This window comes from Triplophysa rosa, linkage group LG20 (assembly GCF_024868665.1).
Source record: "Triplophysa rosa linkage group LG20, Trosa_1v2, whole genome shotgun sequence".
Classification (NCBI taxonomy): Eukaryota; Metazoa; Chordata; class Actinopteri; order Cypriniformes; family Nemacheilidae; genus Triplophysa; species Triplophysa rosa.
This window is the reverse complement of record NC_079909.1, coordinates 15,589,082-15,609,537: the sequence shown is the minus strand read 5'-3', so window position 1 is coordinate 15,609,537 and position 20,456 is coordinate 15,589,082. Positions and strand designations below refer to the sequence as shown.

The window sequence follows — 20,456 nt, the reverse complement described above, 5'->3', positions numbered from 1 at the left end:
GGGTAAACCGATTACGAGCAACGGCATCCGATCTGGGTCTCGAGATAATGAAATACTTCCTTTTCTGAGAGAACCAAAAAGACAAAGTCTTTCAGAAAGAGGTCGCAACTAGGGCAGAGGTTTGTTTAGTCTTGGAATTAAACCATTTGGATCGCATTCCCCGTGGTGTTCTCAACTCCTGACCTTGATTTTGTAAACTTGAGACACATCCTAACTTACTTCCTTTCCATTATCTGTGTATTATGCAAACTATGCACATAATCTGGCCCACCATGCAGGATCTCTGCTCTCCAATTGTTTATCGTCCCCAGGGAACCAGAAATGCATAGAAAAACCACACATTGAGCACTCTTCCCATTGAAAAACATACAGTCATCCACTAGAAAAATATGACTCACACAGTCGCCTATGAACAATGAAAAACAAAGCATACAACGGCGAATGGTCTGCTGATTCAGTTGCTAGGGTCAACAGCGTGTCCGAAGAATGAGATAACTCAATCAACAGTCAACCAAGGACCGGCTCGCACTCAATTGAACATAATATAATTTCCTTAAATCACATTGCATGAGACCACTTGAGAAACATCTGCCGATCTATTTCCAAGATCCCAAGGTTCATCTGAACCCTGAGGGACGAGACCGGAGAGCTACAAAGAAACAACCGGAGACTTCATTATCCTGACCACACTACGTAAGGACAGCAGAAAACTCCCTCGAGGTTAAAGTGAAGAGTCCCTTAGTGTTGACAGGTGCCTGCCTCGACACAGAGAGTGGAAATTAATCCGCTAACACAAACAAATCGCCCTCGGGTCTGTTTTCTGCAACGGGGAGCGACACAAGGCCATTGATTTGAACCTCGCGAGCTGGCGGAAAGTGTTTTTGAGGGGTTCCCTGCTGTCAAGACATTTGGGGTGTTTGACTTCTAATCCACCCTGAGGGGGTTTCAAATGACCACACATAGCAGCAATACTATTCATAAAGTAGTTTGAAACAGAATATCACAATTTAAACAACTATTCAGATGAGAAAATGAACATTTCACTAACAGCATATTATTATGGCTTAAATTAAAAGAGCACAGATGTTCATGGTGGACCAGAAGCCATGTTCTCAAGAGAAGTTCTTCTGACTCAAACAAGCCCGGCTGAACATAATTACATTAGAGTTTTATAATTAAATTAACATTAAAATATATGCCATCTCATTAAAAGAGCATTCAGACCCATCTGCATCTCTGACATACAAGACATTTGGGGCGGATGTCTTTAGATTTAGTTTGATGAAAACGTTTTATCTGAGTGTCACTCAGTTCTAACAGACGAGAACAAAGTATTTGCCTGAATTTGAATAATGGATGCGCCTAAAACAAAGAGGCTGGGAGCTACAAAGGGTTTCGGGCTGCAATGCACACAAACCCCTCCAATTTGGGCATCAAAAACTCTCCAAACCCAGGAGGGAGGGAGAGAGAGGGAGAGAGGGAGAGAGAGAGAGAGAGAGAGAGAGAGAGAGAGAGAGAGAGTATAACCGAGGATTTACCGGGTAGACTGCCAAGAAGATGGAAGCAACAGCTGGCTGCCAAGGTTACTGCTGAAGGAACAAAAAAAACTATTTTCTCTTTAAAGCGTTACAAATTAAGCGAAACTAATCCATTACGGACCGTAGCGGGGTTTTCAACACCGTTGAGTAATGAGTAGTTTCGGATAATGTCTTTCAGGATGACAGAATGAGCTTTCACGCTATTAGATTGAAGATAATAATAATTTATAACTGCAGATTTTGTTATTGAAATGGCACAGACTGAAATCCTGTCCAAACACAACTCCGTCGCTTCAAATTGACTGAAGAAGCAGGGAAACAATTATGAACTATTTGACTTTAAAATATTTCAAGTTTCACGAAGTGATCAAAAAGCCGTAAAGCGACTAAATATTAAACATTTCTCTCAAATCGTAACGTTAAATGTCCCACGACAGGAATGACAACAAGTCATACACATGCTGTTGACAACTTAACCGATACGCGGCTTAGGTTTTAAACACCACAAACAATAGACTGATATTGAATTATGCTAATAAATCACCAACGGTCGTATCCGTCAGCAACAACGACACATCCTATAAACAAAAGCTTTCATGTAAAGGCCGACATTGAGATATCTTCATCTGAAATAAGGTAATTTATTCAACATTCACAAATGCATCTATTGTTGAAACCGAAAAACACGCGATGTGGACATGGATAGATCGGTAAGTACGAGTAAAGCCCAGTACACTGCGCGCGGAGTTCACCTTAAAGAAAAGTTTCTTTCGGACTAACTAGTTCAAATCGAAGACTGCGATTAAACAGATCTATCTTACCTTGACAGGAAATGGGCGACAATCCCATTATCTTCGAAAATCAACGTGTTGATTCCTTGTGTCAAAACGCGTTATTTCCCAAAGAGACGCGGCTTCCACAATAGAAGCGCAACAACTCCAACGATCTCAGGACGGAGCGAGCGTCTGAATGACAGGCCCATCGGCACAAGCACCGCCTCTCCTGCATGCTGATTCGTCAATGGCCGAAGATCGACCCGCCTTCTGTGACGAAGGCGTATGATTTGCTATCTGGACCGTCAATCTTCCCCTTTAACAGCACGGACCAAAGATGCTGTTTGGATAATGTTGCATTAAATGAAGTCTAATTTATACCTCGTGTTGAGTAAATTGCATCTACTGAATTAATAAAGCAATGCAATTATAACGCAATAAACTATACAATTTATAAACGCTATAAATGCCCTCCTGAAGTACTTTGCTGTACGGTAGTGCTTTATAAATGCTCCATTTAATTTGTCTTAAACTGCCTAATGGCCATTTTAGAGTAACATATTATTGGTATGAACAATCTTCACGCTCGAGTAAAATGTCAAGTTATTTTTAGCTCTGATGGAAGTTGCCCCGTGACACGCGTGCCATCTTATAGCTTGTCAAGAGTCGTGTTTCCTGTACAACTGTCTTTACACTGACCTAAATGTATTTCAATCTTTTTGAAAGCAGTGGACATACTGTATGAATCACAGTGACACTGGTGCAGTTCGTTTTATTTTGTGCAAAACAGTAAAAGGACGTATGAAGATTAACATCATTTTATAATCACCGAAATACATTAATAATTCAATAGCATGTGTGCATGAGAGTGATTTACAAACTGTGTTTATATATCTGCTTTATCATACGTGCACATCATATATCGGAGACCGTATGTTTATATGCAAGCATCTTTCATCTTTTTATATGTAACTTTTTTGGGTCTAATTCTGTTGTTAGTTGAATAAAAGTGCATTTTACTGTACACGGACTTTCTTAATAAAACCACCCGTGGTTTTATTATAGTACAAGTGTAGTTATCCCACGATTTGGCGTAGCCTATTAATTACAATTTGTTTTACAATTTGTTTTACTACAAATATCAATGTTAAGATATAGTTACTATAGTGAGACAGTGGTAAATTTGTGATTACTATGTTTTTACTAAAAATACCACAGTTAAATTATGGTTACAGTAAAAACCATGTTTAAATTTTGTCCCATCGTCCGCGCTTATCAAGTTCTCACAAGTGTGACACGGGTTCCCTCTGGTGTTGGGAAAAAGCAATGACAATTTCAAATGACAATTGTGTCTATTGTTTATATTACACATAACTGTAATAAACTTTAAGGTGTGCATTCAGTTTACCACACTGATAGTCTTGCATTCATTTACTACTTTAAAAAAACAACAAGAGACATCAAATAAAATAATTCATGTATAGCATAAAAATATACAGCAGGTAAAATATGAGGTGTCCAAAACAACCCTGTGAAACGGCAGGGTCCACAATAATCCATTTTCCCAATGATGTGTGTGGGTAACGTCCAAAATAACCCATCTCATGCATGTAGTGGGAGAGTTACCTGTCCCCTGTTGGTTGTGATTGATAACCCTGCAATTAAAAATGAAATTAACCTTCCATTAAAACAGGAAATATAAAGTTTCACTAGAAAAATTGAATGTGTCATACACTCCCTCAAAAGCTGAATTTTAAGCACACTTTGAAGTCCAATGGGAAATGTTGGCCTACTTTTAAAGCTATGTTTGGGACCCAGTACAGCTGTCCAACATGGCAATCAATTTCCTGTTATTCCCATTAGGCCCCATCATTATTACAGCCTGGAGTACCCACCGGTGTAATAAAGACCACACCATTTCTTGATTAATAACTGGAGCCTTAAAATATCAAATGAAATCGCTCTGTCACACACCTCATCACACGTACATTATCCACCATCTAATTAAATGTATGTTCAAGTAACATCTCTTTTTGTACATTTATAGTTTCATGCATTATTAGATATGTTATCACTCATAATTGTAGCTCACATACTTATGAAATAAAAATGCAAATGTTGCTTATTGAAGCACTGAGATATCAGATGAAGTGTTTCTCATTTGCACATGTCCAACAGATGGAGCTATTTGTTAATCTCATCACACTTTGGCACATCACATCGTCTGGCCACACCTAACATGACTATGGCACTGTACTGAAACCATATGATGTCATATTAATGTCGTTATAGACAAGCACTATTCAAATGCTTTATATTTGATTAATCTTGTCTGGACAAGCCTTACGGCTCTTGTTAAAATGCCATTTTTTAATGCGACTTCCCTCTGTGGAAACCACAGAGAACCACAAATAACTGCACATACAGTCATTTATCAACAATCCAACAAATTATATATCAATGATTAACCGTACTGTAAAATTCCTCTTACCTTTTTCCTCATCCACATTTCTCTCCAAAGTACAGTTTGATGTCAGGTTACCCATTTTTCCTCTCCAGATATCTTCCAGTTCCTCTTCCTCCTGTTGGAAAAGCCAGTGGCCCGGCTGAAGAAGGCCCTCTATGCCGTCAGATATCCCTGCATAGGGTTCTCCTACATCTTCAGACTCTTTATGAATGTCACTAAAACACACCGCACAGTCTCTCACACCACAGTTTATGATACGAGCGCTCCTAGCAGATCCAGTGTCCCACAGCCCATTAGACCAAACCTGTGGGCCATTTGCTGGGGAGTTTATCTTTATATATTTGGAGGAAAAGTATAAGTGACCATTCAGGTCTTTTATTTTGGTGTGAACACTAAGGCATTTATGACCACATGAAGAAGAGGAACTCGATGGACTGCATTGAATGGCTGAAGGTGAGCTGCAAGCCTGGCGTTGGCTAGAGGAATCATTACATTTATGTTTATCAATGTCTTTATATGTCGATTGAGAGCACTCAATGGTTGTTTGGACCTCCTCTTGCATCAAGACAGGCTCTGTGCCGTCATACATTTGATCTAACTCTTGGGTCTCGACTTCAGTGGTTGGTTCTTCTAAATCTTCTGAATACTTAACTTTACAACTGGAACTCGGGAGAACTTTAGTATGTTCTGGATCAGTCTCCATGGCTTGATGTGAAGCACTCATCTCTGTTGGACTTTGAGCTAAAGGTAATGACTTGTTCTTTAAATCACACGTGTTATTATAAATCACATCAGGTTCCACTTTGTTTTCCAGTTCTGAAGCGTTGCTTTGGAAACGATTGGGAAGACAGAAGCTAATTGTGGATCCCAGAGACAGATAAGAGCAGATGTTTTTAGCCGGCCCACTTGACTGAATCTTGATAGCATTAGGAGCTGCGGTGTCTCTTAGAAAAGTACGATTGTTTGCCTTGTCTTTAATGACAAAATCCGCCATGTTCTTTTTAACAAAAACCTGAAGTTTGCCATCTGATTGACTTTCCTTCCCTTTCCTCTCCCCTTCCGGCCAAGTGTTACACCTTTGCCTGAAAATGCTCGTTTTTCCAGACCTTTCCAATCCAACGATGCCGAGCGTGGAACGCCTTCGCTGCTCTGCCTCACTTCTGATTGGCTCTTTGGATGTGAACGCACAACTGGCTTTAAATGTGTTGTGGTTACAAACCTTCTTTTCTTCACATGTGACGTGATGCACGAGTACAGAGGACGAATGTGCTGAAGACGTGGACGCTGGAGACACGGGAGAGGTTGTGTGTGGCGATGGGGAAACTGCAGATTTGACATCTGACACATGCAAATATGTGAACACCTGCCAAAGAAACAAATGCAAACGTTTAGATTAGCATTCCTGCTAAGAGGCAACGTACAGTCTCATAAAACAATCCCAGCTAATGATGGCCCACACACATTCAGACGTTTTTCAGAACCGTACGGTCCGCGAACGCGTACGTACCCAGCTGTGATGCTAATAGCCGAAGCATGACTAATCTGATAGCATGCCAAGTTAATAAATCCTATTCTAAGGCATGCGTAGCTAGTGCATTCTTAACACTAATGGTGGTTCTACATGCCTTCACACCGACAGAAGGCATTTCAAAGCCTGCAACGCCATGGAAACTTAATCATGAGGTCATTCTTTTACCACATGGGACAGGATGTACAGAACAGGGGGAACAATAAGCACACACATGTCTGGTGTGTGTGCAGGCTTTGAGCTCAGGAATGCGTCTGGAGCTCAACACGCTCTGTTTGAAGTCATGCTTACTCTGTGAGTGACTTCAGCTGACACTTCATTCCGCAGGTGGTCGATTTTGTTTGATGTCGAATGTTGATTCTCTTCTAGATTTCTGTATGATGATTGCGACTCTTGGTTTTGCGCTTCTTGGGTGACTGACGGCTCAGGCTTTTGCATATCTGACGAGAGCTTCGAGTGTGTTTTGTTGCTGTCCGACAACGGAAGACTAGCTTCTACGTGGTTGCACAATGAACGTTGAATGTTAGCAGGAAACACATCACTGGATGCTTCTTTGTTTGGTGATTGGAGTTGGTTATTTAATTTTTGGTCTAGATTCCCACAGGGTGACTTCTGTTCGGGTTCTGTACTGATGATTGATCCATTTGGCCATCTCACCTGACGCATTTCTAGGGATTGCTGCATTGGAATCGAGTTGCTGTCAAGTCCGCTGTTCACCTGAACATCACTTGTTGACTCGCCAGTGTGTTCTTTACTTTGGGTTGGTAAAGAAATGTCGGTATTGTTGGGTGACCATTGTTTGGTCACTTGGTTGATGCCTGAAGACTGTTCATCAAAGCTCAAAATGAGACAGATGCTCGAACCTAGGGATGTTTTTGCAAGACAGGACTCCTGACTGACAACACTGGATACATCATGCTTCCTATGATGCTCGAAACTGTTTTGAGAGGGCTGTGTTATAATCGAACCACCTGCAACCTCTGTGTTTTTAAGGCACAGATTTTCAGATGAAAGATTTTGGAGCGGGAAGGCCTAAAAAGGAAAACAATCCATTATTAAAAATGAAAAGAGGAACGCACACTGCATCATTTCTAATAATTACATATATCTCTGGAAAACAAATGCTTATTCATCTAAAAATAAATATGATATGATATGATATGATATGATGAATTGATTTTTTATTTTATTTAGCTATTGTTGGTAAAAGGAAAAGAAGAATTATAATACACTGAAAAAAGGGTTTCATTCAACCAATTAAAATATTTTAGGGTAAGGATTCACATCTAAATTTTATAACTTGAGCCAATTAAAAATATATACCTTTTCTTTATTATTTTTCATTGGCTTAAGTTATAAAATATAGATGTGAATCTTTACCCTAAAAATTTTTAATTGGTTGAATGAAACCCTTTTTTCAGTGTATATTATAATATAATATATCATATCAACATTAATTTATCTATTCTAAAATTGAATTCTTTTTGTAATTTTATTTTGCTATTATTAGTCTTAAGAGAAAATATTAAATAAACAAGCATTTATTAAAACATGAAAAAATAAACACACACTTTCTAATTATTACATATACCTCTGGAAAACAAATGAATATTAATATTCTTATATAATGTAATTAATATAATAACATTATAACGCAAGTCATACAGTAACCTCCTGATGGACAGCATCATTTGTCTCCTCTCGTTTCACATTCTGCTCTCCTTCGAGCTGCTCTCTCTGAGCACGCCAGTTGACCTGGATCCATCCCAGCATGCTTTGCAGCTCATCTGTCCTCTCTTTGATCTGGAGACATGATGATTGTAATCAAGAAAACATATAATGAGCATCACATGGTCACATATGGACCCACATATTCCAACAGCAGACGTTATTTGCCATGTGGAAAGAGTGAGTAAATCATCACACACTTACAATGTTTTTAAACTGACTCTCTTCTTGCACAAGCATTTGACCAGCTGTAGCCAGTTTGCTAAACTCATCCAGCTTCGTTTCAATGCTGCAATCAATCTCTGTAACTTCACTCTCTCTCCAAGCAGAGCTGCCGGCAAGAATATAGGACCTGATGTTTTCAGTACATGTACTAGAAACACATAGTAAGACATCATCAAATTAACAAATTGCTGTAATTTACTGAATTAGCTAAACTAACATAAGTATTATTAAAAAGCCAATTATAGAAAAGTCCTTTCTACAAAAGTTCAGGTTTGGCTCATCAGGTTTGGCTTTAGGTCCCAGATTTAACATTCAACACATTGCCAATTTTTTAGAGTAGAATAGTAAAAAAAGTTTCTCAAAATCAAACATTTAAATTTAATATTATCATAAACTGCACAAGGAAACAGTTAAATCGATGGAAAGCGCACAAAAACACATTTACCTTATATAACAACTTTTTTACCTTAGTTATGTTCATGGTTTTCAAAAATAAGGGCATGTATGTTACACAACCTTTCCATGTTGGTGTCTGACTAATTTGGCTGGCATCTACCAAGTGACCTATGACAAAATAACATGACGCCAGTCTAAAATATCCTAGGGTTAATTCTTTTAATAACCTTTGACAGAATTTTAGGATCTGTTAAAGTTTATAATTTGTATGCCAGTTGAGAACCACAGCAAAGTGTAAGTCATGGGATGGTAATTATCTACATTAGTCAAGCTTTCCCTTCTTACATCATTGCGAGATAGCTTTCAAAATAGTCCTGAATCTGATGAAACTTCTCCAGGCGACCTCTGTTCTCCACCATGTTGCGACCTACTTCCTCCCAGGCCTGCAGGATCGCCTGAACTTCTTCTCTGAGAGGATCTCTCTGTTCTGAAGGAAGAGCCTGTATCTGACTGGCTAGTCTCTCCATCTCTTTCACCTCTCCCTCAATGATGTGAAAGTGAGCCTTTGTGAGACATAAAATTATATCAGCGTGATATTTGTAAGCATGACCAACACAGTGCAAAGTCATACACTGTAAAAAAATATTGTAATTTTACAATTTTTCTGTTATTTTTTTTACAGATTTTTCACGTAAATATCTTTTTTTTTTAAATACGGTCAAAAACTGTAAAATTACAGAACAAGACAACGGGGGAAAGTGTTACAAGTTACAGCTTATTTCTGGTGCCCCAGCTGCCAGAAAATTTTTGTTTTTTTAACAAGATTTCTTTTTTTACAGTTTATTTTTTAAATAAGGTCAAAACCTATAAAATTACAGAACAAGACAACACATTTACAAGACAAATGGAGAAAACGTTTTATTATTATATCCTAATTATATTATATCCTATAATTTTACAGAAAAAAATATATTTTACAGTTCCAGTTTACGGAAAATTTCTGTTTTTTTCGTATTTTTTTCTAAAACTAGCCAACAGATTAGTGAGTGGGTATGTTTAAACTCTGAGGTCAATTAGTGATGTAATCATCTGACCTCTAGGTCATCTTGCTGCTCCTGTAGCCCATCAAGTCCACTCAGGTCAGGGTCACACAGCACCGCCTTGTCCGTTTCAATATCCAGGAGATCCATACTGAGCTCAGCACAGCGGGAGAGATGCTGGTTTATACGTAGTGTTAGAGTAGACAGCTGAGGAGACAAAGACCTGCTGTAAACATCACTCAAAGGACCAGTGTGTAATTTTTTGGAGGATCTATTGAGAGAAATGCAACAAAATATACATAACTATGTCTTCAGAGGTGTATAAAGACCTTACATAATGAAGCGTTACGTTTTTATTACCTCAGAATGAGCTAATTCTATCTAAATAAACCGCGGGTCCCCTTATAATTCAACATGTTGTTTCTACAGTAGCCCCACAGGGACAAACTGCTTTCATAAATATGTTATCTCCTTCAGCAAAGAAGCGAAACATGGCGAAATCTTAGTTCTGTGTCAGCCACCATAATGCTTCGAAAGGGAGGGGTGGAGTGAGCCGTTGGTTGCAATTCACAACCTCACCGCTAGATGTCGCTAATTTCATACACTGGACCCTTATTATCTGACTGACCATGAAAAACATACAGCGATCCTAAAAAGTATTTGGACACTTGAGTGACAATGCAATACAATTTTATTGTATTAGATAACAAAATATTAGACAAAGAGGAATCTGCAAATGATACAGAACTTTGCAGAAATTTTGTCAGCCAATATTGCAATTACTGTTAAACCGCATAATCATTTTTAATGGATGTACGAAGAAGTCAAGTTTACAAGTGTGGCCTGAACCATATATCGTTTGTTTAATTTATAATTTAAAACCTAATAAGGTTATCAATGCTATTTATCATTAAAATGATTTCTCTTTTGTTTGATATTACCAGAAGGAATGCAATTCATACATTGTTCTGTACGTCATATTTTATGAAACAAAATGTACCGAGATCTGTAGCTCTTCTGAAGTTTGGTCAAACTTCAGTGATGTTTCTCCATCAGTTTGGCGACCCAGCAGATCAGTTGACATTTCTGTAGCTTCAGCCATTTCTGGGCTATTATGAGTTTTGGGAACATCCTTAAGCACATTCATAACTGTGTAAGTGGTTCTGTGCACTTTATGAAATAAGCATATTTTAAATGTATGTTTAAATTTTTTTATAGATTTATTTTTCATTACTGTATCTCAGATTGTAGAGCATTGTGGGCTCAAAACTATTCATGATCACACATTAGTTTGAAGATGGGTGTACAGGTTTACCTGACTCATTTTGTTATAACCACTGGGATCCAGGAGTTCAAGGAACTTTGCAAGCATCCCAGAATTGCCCTCATCTACAGTTTCTGGGAGATAGTTAGAAAGTTGGAAATCTGGCGTCATTGGATCAGGCTTATTTCCGGTAGGTTCTTTTTCATCTGGTTTAATCTCATCGTTCTCTCCATATTTCTTCTGCAGAGCATCCCAGAGGACCTCCACCTGGCCTAGAAGTTCTTCCAATTTATGGTCTTGACTTTGTTTGAAGCAGTCATGGTCTTCTCCATCACTCACAATCGTGTTGTCCTTCAAACAAAGATGAGCCTGTAATAATTTCGAAAAATAGGTGAGCTTACAAGTTTGAGCTCTCGTTCAAATATCAACTAAACAAAATCATAAAATATAAATTTTTCTGTTACCATTGCACTAGATGCTGTCAACTCGTTCGACATATTGCAGGGTACGAGATGTTTATTTGAGGGATTAGGAGTTGTTTCAGGCATCTGGCTGACACAGCTAGGAAAACATGAGCTGTTAATCAAACGTTATTTAACTTAGATTTCAATCATGCCATAGATTTCAACATCTTGAAATCTATAGTATGGAATGACATCACACATTTATGGATCATTTAGTTCATCCTCCACACACTTGTTGTAAACTAAATAATAACTGCACCTCTTCCTGTCCATGTCCTGTTTCTCTGTGATGCTGTCCAATTTGGAGCAGCTGCTTTTAGACAGTGAGCCTTCAGAACATTCCTCAGTCGGACTCCACATCCTCTGGGCCCACATGCCTTGAGAACACTGCACAGAAATACAGTTCAGGCAAGTTCTTGAGCAAAGATTACACATAATCATAGACAATTTACAATGTCAACAGTTACAGTATTTCCTTCTAAAAAATCATTTTTGTCTTGAACTGGATCCAATGGCTTGTTGAGGAGATGTGTGCTTTTACTTTACTAAACGAAGGCCATCAACATTCGGTTTCCAATTCTTAAAGGGATAGTTCACCCAAAATAAAAATTTCTGTCATTTATTTAATCTCATGTCCTATGACTTTTTTCTTCCGTGAAACACAGAAGATATTTTGAGAAATGTCTCAGTGTGTCCATACAATGGAAGTCAATGGGGGTCAATGTTTTTTGGTTACCAACATTCTTCTAAATATCTTTTTCGTGTGTTCTGCATACAGGTTTGGAATGACATGTGGGTGAGTAAATGATGAAAGAATTGAGATGTGAGATGTTAAGTTTAAGGCCTTGGTGTTAAAGATTGTCTCACTGAACAGAAATCTACTTTTCGATGTGGTCATGAATGGCCATTTATAATCACATGCTCACATATGTTTTGGAGGTAATGCAGCTAACCTCAAATCCTCTGAGACGGTTCTGCTCTTCTTTGACGTCTTTTCCCATTACGCTATGACCCTCATTTCTAGCAAAGCTCTGTGAGTCAGGGCATGTGGTCAGAGGATCGGGTGAAGATGACGGGCGTTTGGTACACACATCTGTCTTCTGATTCCTGTAGAGGCGGAACAAAAAGATACCTTTATTGTCACCACAAGGCCATCCTTATTTTAGATGCCAAGCTCAAACATCTTGGATTTATCCAACAGTTTACATCACTTTACACCATAATCTCTAAATCTTTACAAGGTAACATATGTTTGAAATATAAAAACATACACAGCACAGTAACATGATTTCTATTGTACTTATGCAATCCTGGCAGACACTTTTGCAGCGATTGTTTTGGTTGAGAAGATATAACTGTTGGCAGCGATGCAAGCGATGATGTCACCTCCTTCTCATCGGGTTAGCTCATAGTTTCAGGAAAGGTGTGTTTGCAAAACTGTTGATAGAGGACTCGTTGAGAAAGACAGAAAGGTATGACAGCTACCACGAATTTAAAACCAACAGAGAAAATATGGTCTTGTTGGCCCCACCCCAAAAACGGTCTAATATCTTCAAGGACGGCTTCCTTTATGAAAACGAACCATTCTTCTGATGTTTGTCCTATGGCTGATTTGAAAAAGATGTTTATACTGTCTGCTGACAATTTTGCCAGAGGGTTTAAGCAGGTTTATGTAACTGTAGGTTGTTATGATATGTACTGTATTTTTGTTGTTTTAAGACTATGAAAAGATTTGAAGAGCAAAGTTTTCATTGCTTTGTTGACATATTTCACTTTGAGCGTTTGGGCCAACAGACAAGAGTTACACATCAGTTAATAACCATGATCTGCTATACACCTGTTTGTTTAAATGTCTTTATAGTGCAAGATAATATTTTTTTAAATATTATTTATTGGTTTCCAAAAAAACATAAAGACAGATTTTAAGAGTATAAATATTATAAGTTAATTGTATTGTTTAAGAGTCACTGTAATAATATCCCGAAATTTTCCAGCAGCTGGGGCATCAGAAATATACGATATAATTTTCTTGTAAATTTGAGTCTTTTCCTGTCATTTTTTTTTACTGTATTTTCATGTGTGGAAAACAATCATTTTTTGACGTTACACGTAAAAAATTCTTTAAAAAATCTGTCATTTTTATTTATATAGATTTATGACATCCAACAGACGTTTATCTTTATCAGTTCCTCCCCTCATTCGATTTGCACATTCTCACAGAGGTCCTGTCTCCCATCACACCCTCATAACATACACATGAGCTGTTCCTGCTCACATCTGCACCATAGCACGGCCTAAATCTTCTGCTTATAAAACTCAATAACCATCTCTTATTCCCGCTACTCTAAATCACACTCTATATTTCACAACTCATAACTGTTGCACAGAGGTCATGCTCATATCTGAGAGTTTTCATAATGCTGTGAGCAGCTCAGGAATGCTGCATCTCATGCTGTTGTAACTGTGCGGTGATAAGAGCTGTGGCTCCTTTGATGTGATATTTCAGAGCTGGGGGATTTAACACAGTTACTAATGTTAAATGGTATGAGACATGCTTTAATCCAGACTTTCTAACGGACTATAATTATACTGCTCAGTATGCAAACCAAAGAGTGTTTTGAAAAACAGTGTTCAATCAGTCCTGCTAAAGGGATATAGGGATAGTTCACCCAAAAATGAAAATTCTTTCATCATTTAGTCAACCTGTGTGACTTTTTTCTTCTGCAGAACACAAAAGTAGATATTTTGAAGAACGTTAAACAACATTGGCCCACATTGACTTACATTGCATGGACACAAAACCACTGAGAAATTTCTCAAACTATTATTTTGTGTTCCAGAAGAAACAGTCTTAAGGCTACACCGAGACGATAATCACACGCGCTTATCGCCAGCGTTTTTCGAGGCGTTTTTCGGCGTTCATACCCAAACGATTTTCACTGGCTATGAGCCGAGTGAACATGCAACATCACTCCCTGACATAGATGGTGCTTAATGAAAAACAGAAATTCCCCAGTACACAAGGTGGCGCTGCGCAACTTTATGCTTCTGACACTCACTTGTCACACAGAAGAAGAATTCATCTTGCTTCCTCTTCGTCAATGTGTGCTTGAGCGCCACCAAGTCATGTTTTACTGTAACTTCAGCAGCTCCAGGCACGTGAACAAAAGCGGCAATCTCACTGGTCGGCCAGTTTTTAACGCGGCACGTCAAACCAAAAAAACGAGCCTGAGGTGATTAAAAAAAAAGACACTTTCACGCCTGGCGTTTTGCGCGTTGGTGTGCACACTCACATTGGTGCCCTTTGTTTAGTCACGAGGCGTTAAACGTCGACGATAAACACGCGCGATTATCGTCCCGGTGTGGACAAGCCATAATACAGATTTTGACTACTATTTTTATTTTTGGGTGAACTATCCCTTTAAAGGATAACATGCTTGTGCAGACACCCAAAACATTGCATAAACTGCCTAGGGCTTGAACCTGGGTTCAACGTGTTATCAAATTCGAACTACATATTGACAGTTGCGTAAAAACAACTTAAAAAATGTTTTTGGCATGCACTAGCTAAGACTCAAATTAAAAGACCATAACATTACATCAACCAACCACATGTCAGTCCCAACCACATGTCAACTCCTGCATGTTTATAATAATCAATTCCCTTTAGTCATGATGAAATGTGCTAAAACAAGCCCTACAAGCACTGCACCTCACTACTTCACAATTGGGTGCGTTTCCGCTTTTCTCATGAGGACAATGGGAATAAGGTGACTCTGGTTTACCGTAGAACCTCCTGGAGAAATGCCCAGTTCTCCTTCACCTCGGCCTGTTTGAGTGTAACTCTTCTGGCCAGGGTTGGGTGGATATTTGACAGGCGAGACGCAGACTCGTTCAGCATCTGGAAAGAGAGTTGTCCAGGGAGGGGTGGGGTCACGAAAGGAAATGACATCATGCATTTGGACTTCTTTTGCTACAGCCCGAAGAAAAAACGAGTGAGACTAACACAACAGGCCACTACGCGGTTTACTGTTATAACACCGTGACCTTGTGGCGCCTGAAGGGAATAGAGCGGTCCAGGAAAAACACAACAATCATAAGATCACATGCAACACATGAGTGCATCCCCAAATGAATCACTGATTCAGACTTACGTTAATCTGACAGGCCATTTCTCGAGTCTCCTTGTCTTGACTGCTTTTGTGGACGTCCGTCATTACTAGACTGTTCTTCTGCAAGGGAACAGTACAGTATGTGCAGACAGTGAGATTTAAACAGATTTATCATGCTTCTCAATGCCAAACATATTATACACAAATCACAAGTGACGTTCATGTTTTCTTAACCTTGCAGTCGATGGCGCTGATGATGTTGTCGGCTTGTTGATAAAATGATGAGACCTCCAGAGCCAACATGAGATCCTGATGGTAGTCTCTTAGAAGTGACCGCAGCTTCACCCACCTATAACAAGAAATGCAGAGAAACTGTCAATTTCATTGACATTGGCTATAAAGAATAATAATGCAATGAAACGCATGGTGTTCTTTGTGTTGTGCTGTTGCATATCGTACGATCTATCAACGTGGTCGCCCGGGGTCGGTCTTCTTCTAAGCATTTCCAGTCCTAAATCTCCATCCTCTGTTTTCTTTTGATGAGACATTTTGGGTTCCTCCTGGTTCAGAAGAGGGATTAGGAGCATGTTAAAGGGATAGTTCACCCAAAAAGGAAAATTTTCTCTTGACATTTACAACCTGGCTATCTTCCTTCTGCAGAACACAAAAGAAAGCATTTTGAAGAATGCTGGTAACAGAAAAACGTTGGGCCCCATTGACTTGCATTGGTTTTGTGTCCATACAATAGAAGTCAATGGGGACCAACGTTTTTTTGTTATGAAAATTTCTTCAAAATATCTTCTTTTGTGTTTTGCAGAAGAAAGAAAGTCATACACCGTGTCAACACGGGATGGGGTTTGTCGTGTTGTGTCGCGCCGCGCCACATCCATACACTTTATGCTTCTGACATAAAGTGTATGGATGTGGTAACATAAAATTGGTAACATAAACTAATGATTTTCAGTAAAGACTACTAATGCAAACTAGATTTGTCTATTGCACCCGGGATTGGATTTTTTTGACTGATTTTCCCAATGCAGTGGTATACTTAGGCACACAAGTGTTTCACCCCCAAAGCGCGAATATGAACAACCAATAACAGTTGTCAAACCTGCTATTTAAACATCAGGGGTCCATGAACGCATCATTGACAACACAAAACAGAGACGCACAGAAAAGTGGTCCCTATGGATGTTGGAAGAAGATCCCTATGGATGTACAGATAAGTATCACCTGAGACAAGTCCAGACTCGTCGTCAGTTGGATCAGGGAGTTCTCAAAGTCTTTAAGGTCTCTCCTCTGGCTGTGAGATGCATCCTCCGGTTGATCATGTGGGAATGCTGGCATGCTATAATCGCAGTCAAGGTTCCTTATCTTCCTTCCTCTAGTCCATGGATCAGTCTGCAAATATAGAGAATATCAAAAAGAGTCTGGGATTTATCCTATAATTCATGGGTTTCTGAAAAACATCTGAAAGTATTATTTCCCTCGAACATAGGAGACTCATTGCACGGCTATCACATCAGTCATGGTTTTCATCTGCACTCTTAGTCATGCAAATACGGTCAGCAATGACCTCACACTATTGACTGATAGATGAATTGACTTTCTCGTTTTGTATCTCTCCCAAAATCTATGACATCATTCTATGTTGCTACAACTAATTCGGCGGACGAGCCAACTTCAGCTTCTTCTGCCATTTCTCAGCAGTTATGCAATAAAATCATGCTGTTTGTTTGGGTACATGAAGTACAGATTAAAGAGAAAATTGGTTATCAAAGATCGCTTACAAGACAATATGCCAAAACATTAATGGAAAACAAGGTTTTTTTTGCAAAAGCATGACTGTTCCTCCACGGTATCAGATATCTTCACAATAAATGTCTTGTGATTATGCACCTGTGTTTAGCCGCCACAGGGGGTTTATATGATGTGTTTTGGAGACTAAAGTACAATAATAGCGGGAGTTTTGCCGGTTGGCCCACCAACAATACATGAGCCTGCAGCAAGGTGTGGTTTTGCCAAACAATGATCTCATAGAAAAGTAGTAGTGCTTAACGGTGCAGATCTTGCGTTGATTCGTCTGCCCCATCATCACCACCGAGACGACTGCATCCCTATAGACCACACTAACAGCTTTATCACTAAAATTATTTTATCACTTATATTATAGTATAATTGGATATCCTTTTGGCACGTCTTCAGCCATGTAATGCATCAACCAACAGTATGACGTTTTGTATCATTAGTGCAAATGTACCCTGTTAAATCACCAGCTTGATCTCAAATCCTTTCCTCCGCGTTTTCCGTTTGGAACTTGTTCCCACTTTTTTTTGGTGGAAATTACCAGTTCATCTGAGCTGTGGGCTTGTGTAATGAGGGGCCTGACTATGACATCATCTCTATGAGCACAGTGTGCAAAACTGTAATAATCCACAGTTGTTTTTCTTTTTCTTCCTCTCATAATAAGACAATGTGTTCTTGTGTTCATTTTTTTGTGTTGCATTTCTGGTTTTGCACATGGACACTCCATTCAGAAGTTTGTGGATAGTGACAGAATGTAACGAATTAACTAAAAGATCATAAAAAGAAGAGAAGAGAACAACATGTACAGTATGAGCATTACAAACACACATTGTATTTGTATGTAAAACAAACGCGCTCGAGTATGTGATGCCAACTAACTGATTTTCTTTTTCTTTGAAAATCCCAGCAATGCTATTGTTATGTTCCTGTTTATCTTATTTACAGTTTAAATGTTAGTGTTTTTGTTTGTGTTTAGAGTCTAAGATGTCCTTTAATGAGTAGCATGTTCATAAATTGCATAAATTGCATTAATGTTATTTATGATAAAAAATAATCATAGTTAAAATGTTCATTAATATACAGTGGATTGCAAATGTTAGAGTATAAAAATCAAGTCAAATTTAACCGAAAATGAACAGAACTTTATTTACATGCAAATTATATAAGAAATAAAGCTTATGCACGGTTTATATTTTCTATTTTTTTGTTTTTGCAGACCATCTACAAAAGGTCTAATAATTAAAATGCTTTTCGTTGAAAAATCTTGCTACATAATTCATAATGAATCACAAATAATATCACATCCAAGATATTACAAAAACAATGTGCAGACCATCTCACCTCCAGCTGTGAAGCAGACCTGTCACTCAATCCTTCCTCAACAGCAAACAGCATTTCATTCGAGCTAACCGCATTGTTCGCCTCGTAACAGTAAGAGACATGATCGTTCCCCTGGCTCTCCGTATTCCCACACATAGCGATCTTTCTGATAGATCTAGATGAAGCTGGTGGAGAAGCAGAGTCTCTATCGTCTTCCTTTATATCCTCCTCTGAAACATCATCCATAGGTGCAGACTTGTGGGGTGTTCTACTTTCTTGACAGCAAGTAGAAGTTTCATCGTTTGACTCGTTTCTCTGTTCATAGCAATCCTCAGCCGGGACGGGAAGGATGATGCCTACATAATCCGGACATCTGGTCTCAGTGGGAACAGATAACTTGGTCCCGATGGTGAAAGGTTGGATCCTCTTCATTGCTTCTCTTGCTTTAATCATCTGACAGCACCAAGGAGGGGAAAAAATCCATATATCTGAAAAACATGGTTAATCGGATGCAAAGAAGTCAACGACCCACGTGTAATGTCAGATGACGGTCATCTAGGCTTTGAGAGACTGTCGAGAGCAGTTGGAGAGGCAAGCTGCAGGAACTGTGGAGAATGTGACTCCTGCAAACCCTGAATCCTGCAGACTGTGAGAAAGCTGGTGGGGTGAGGAAGGAGTTAGAGAGAGTTTAGTAGAAACAGGGTGAGGTCATCACGCTCAGTCACGGCCCCATTTGGAGGTAGCGAGGGCTATAAACCCGGGCTGTAAAAGCTTCCTCCCAAAATAAGAAATTGTGGGCAGATAAGAGTCTGAAAGTCAGAGTTTAGCTCTTTGAGGCCTTGCTTCTTGTTGAAATAGACAATGACGTAATGCTTTTACAATGTGCATTATACTTTCACTCGCCTGTTTCCTATTCTTTCTTTGATCTTTCTCTAATTTTCCTTTAGTTTTTTTCTTTCTGCCTTTAATCATATCAGTACAGTCTGGTCTGATTCGTGCAACATGAATGCAAAAGTAAAAAAAACTCTCCCCCGCATGTCACACAATCTGCACGATTTTGTTAATCTAATGAAACGCGTGCTTGTTTTCCCCACAACTAGATAAACAGATAAATACTAAAGTGTTAGGTGAGAAGATGCAGGAGGCTGCGAATGGTTTAGGCTGTGGTAGCCTCATACTATTATCTAAATGTTTACAGAGCAGCAACAAAGAAAAACATTGCACATTCTGGCTGTGGCGCTCCTCTGATTTAAACCAGGTGTTTGGTGCAAAGAGTTAGAAGAAGCTACTGTAAAACACTTGACTAGGATCAGTGTTATCTCATAAACATTCAAGTCTTTACACTTTATTTCATGAGTATTGAAATAGGTTTACTTTAATCTCTTTTGACAAAAGAGCAATAAGGCAGCTAAATGTCATTATAATATATTACAGACACCACTGAAGTAAACATGGTTGACCACACAACATACCAGATATTTTATTTTATGATCATTCATCCAAGGTGCATGTTGTACAAAAAACTAAAATACCCCATAGACCTCCATCAAGCCTGCTTCAATCTTGACAGAAAATCTATGCAGCAACATGATCTGAATTCCTTTCGATGTGGCTCATCCTTTTGCTTGTTTTTTCATGAAGAGACTAAAGTGTGAACAAGAGTTTAGTCACAGACTCCCTGCAGATCTCTTTTATTTGGCTCACACTGGACTTTAGGGTTTTTTTCAGATATTCTTGGGTTCTCTTTACACCATAAATTGAGGTTCTATGGATAATTATGGACAGATAAGATCAT

At 38.8% G+C, this 20,456-nt stretch overlaps 2 protein-coding genes across 6 annotated transcripts in view; both read right to left on the bottom strand.

The window, feature by feature from the left end:
* The window catches only part of sipa1l2 (signal-induced proliferation-associated 1 like 2), a 62,228-nt gene extending 59,725 nt beyond the window's left edge, over positions 1 to 2,503 (bottom strand). The window contains exon 1 of one of the 2 annotated variants that reach the window (XM_057361448.1): positions 2,360 to 2,503. The gene's annotated coding sequence lies outside the window, so the exon portion shown is untranslated. The remainder of the gene's footprint in view (positions 1 to 2,359) is intronic. The other variant, XM_057361450.1, reaches the window with a different exon arrangement.
* A 571-nt stretch (positions 2,504 to 3,074) lies between these two features.
* Positions 3,075 to 19,674, bottom strand: si:dkey-238i5.2 (uncharacterized). 4 transcript variants are annotated; one of them, XM_057362813.1, is made up of 18 exons: positions 18,683 to 19,674; positions 16,769 to 16,936; positions 15,995 to 16,095; positions 15,770 to 15,884; positions 15,578 to 15,655; positions 15,209 to 15,324; positions 12,377 to 12,530; positions 11,683 to 11,810; positions 11,424 to 11,535; positions 11,011 to 11,328; positions 10,696 to 10,827; positions 9,750 to 9,902; positions 9,001 to 9,218; positions 8,239 to 8,365; positions 7,972 to 8,109; positions 6,598 to 7,338; positions 4,803 to 6,141; positions 3,075 to 3,966 (listed from the first exon to the last, which is right to left on the bottom strand). In XM_057362813.1, exons 1-18 carry the CDS (start codon positions 19,112 to 19,114, stop codon positions 3,914 to 3,916), a joined length of 4,623 nt encoding a protein of 1,540 aa, XP_057218796.1. In that variant the 5' UTR covers positions 19,115 to 19,674; the 3' UTR covers positions 3,075 to 3,913. The 4 variants fall into 4 exon arrangements, with proteins under 4 accessions (XP_057218796.1, XP_057218793.1, XP_057218794.1 ...); XM_057362810.1 differs by having other exon boundaries at positions 8,239 to 8,407; positions 18,683 to 19,673; XM_057362811.1 differs by having other exon boundaries at positions 7,978 to 8,109; positions 8,239 to 8,407; positions 18,683 to 19,673.
* Positions 19,675 to 20,456: the final 782 nt, after the last annotated feature.

Coding starts and splice junctions, on each gene's coding strand:
- si:dkey-238i5.2 (XM_057362810.1), bottom strand. CDS start 19,114: ATGATTAAAGCAAGAGAAGCAATGAAGAGGATCCAACCTTTCACCATC. Junction 16,096..16,768: donor CGAGTCTGGACTTGTCTCAG/GTGATACTTATC, acceptor CTTCTGAACCAG/GAGGAACCCAAAATGTCTCA. Junction 8,408..9,000: donor GAAAGCTATCTCGCAATGAT/GTAAGAAGGGAA, acceptor ATGTGTTTCTAG/TACATGTACTGAAAACATCA.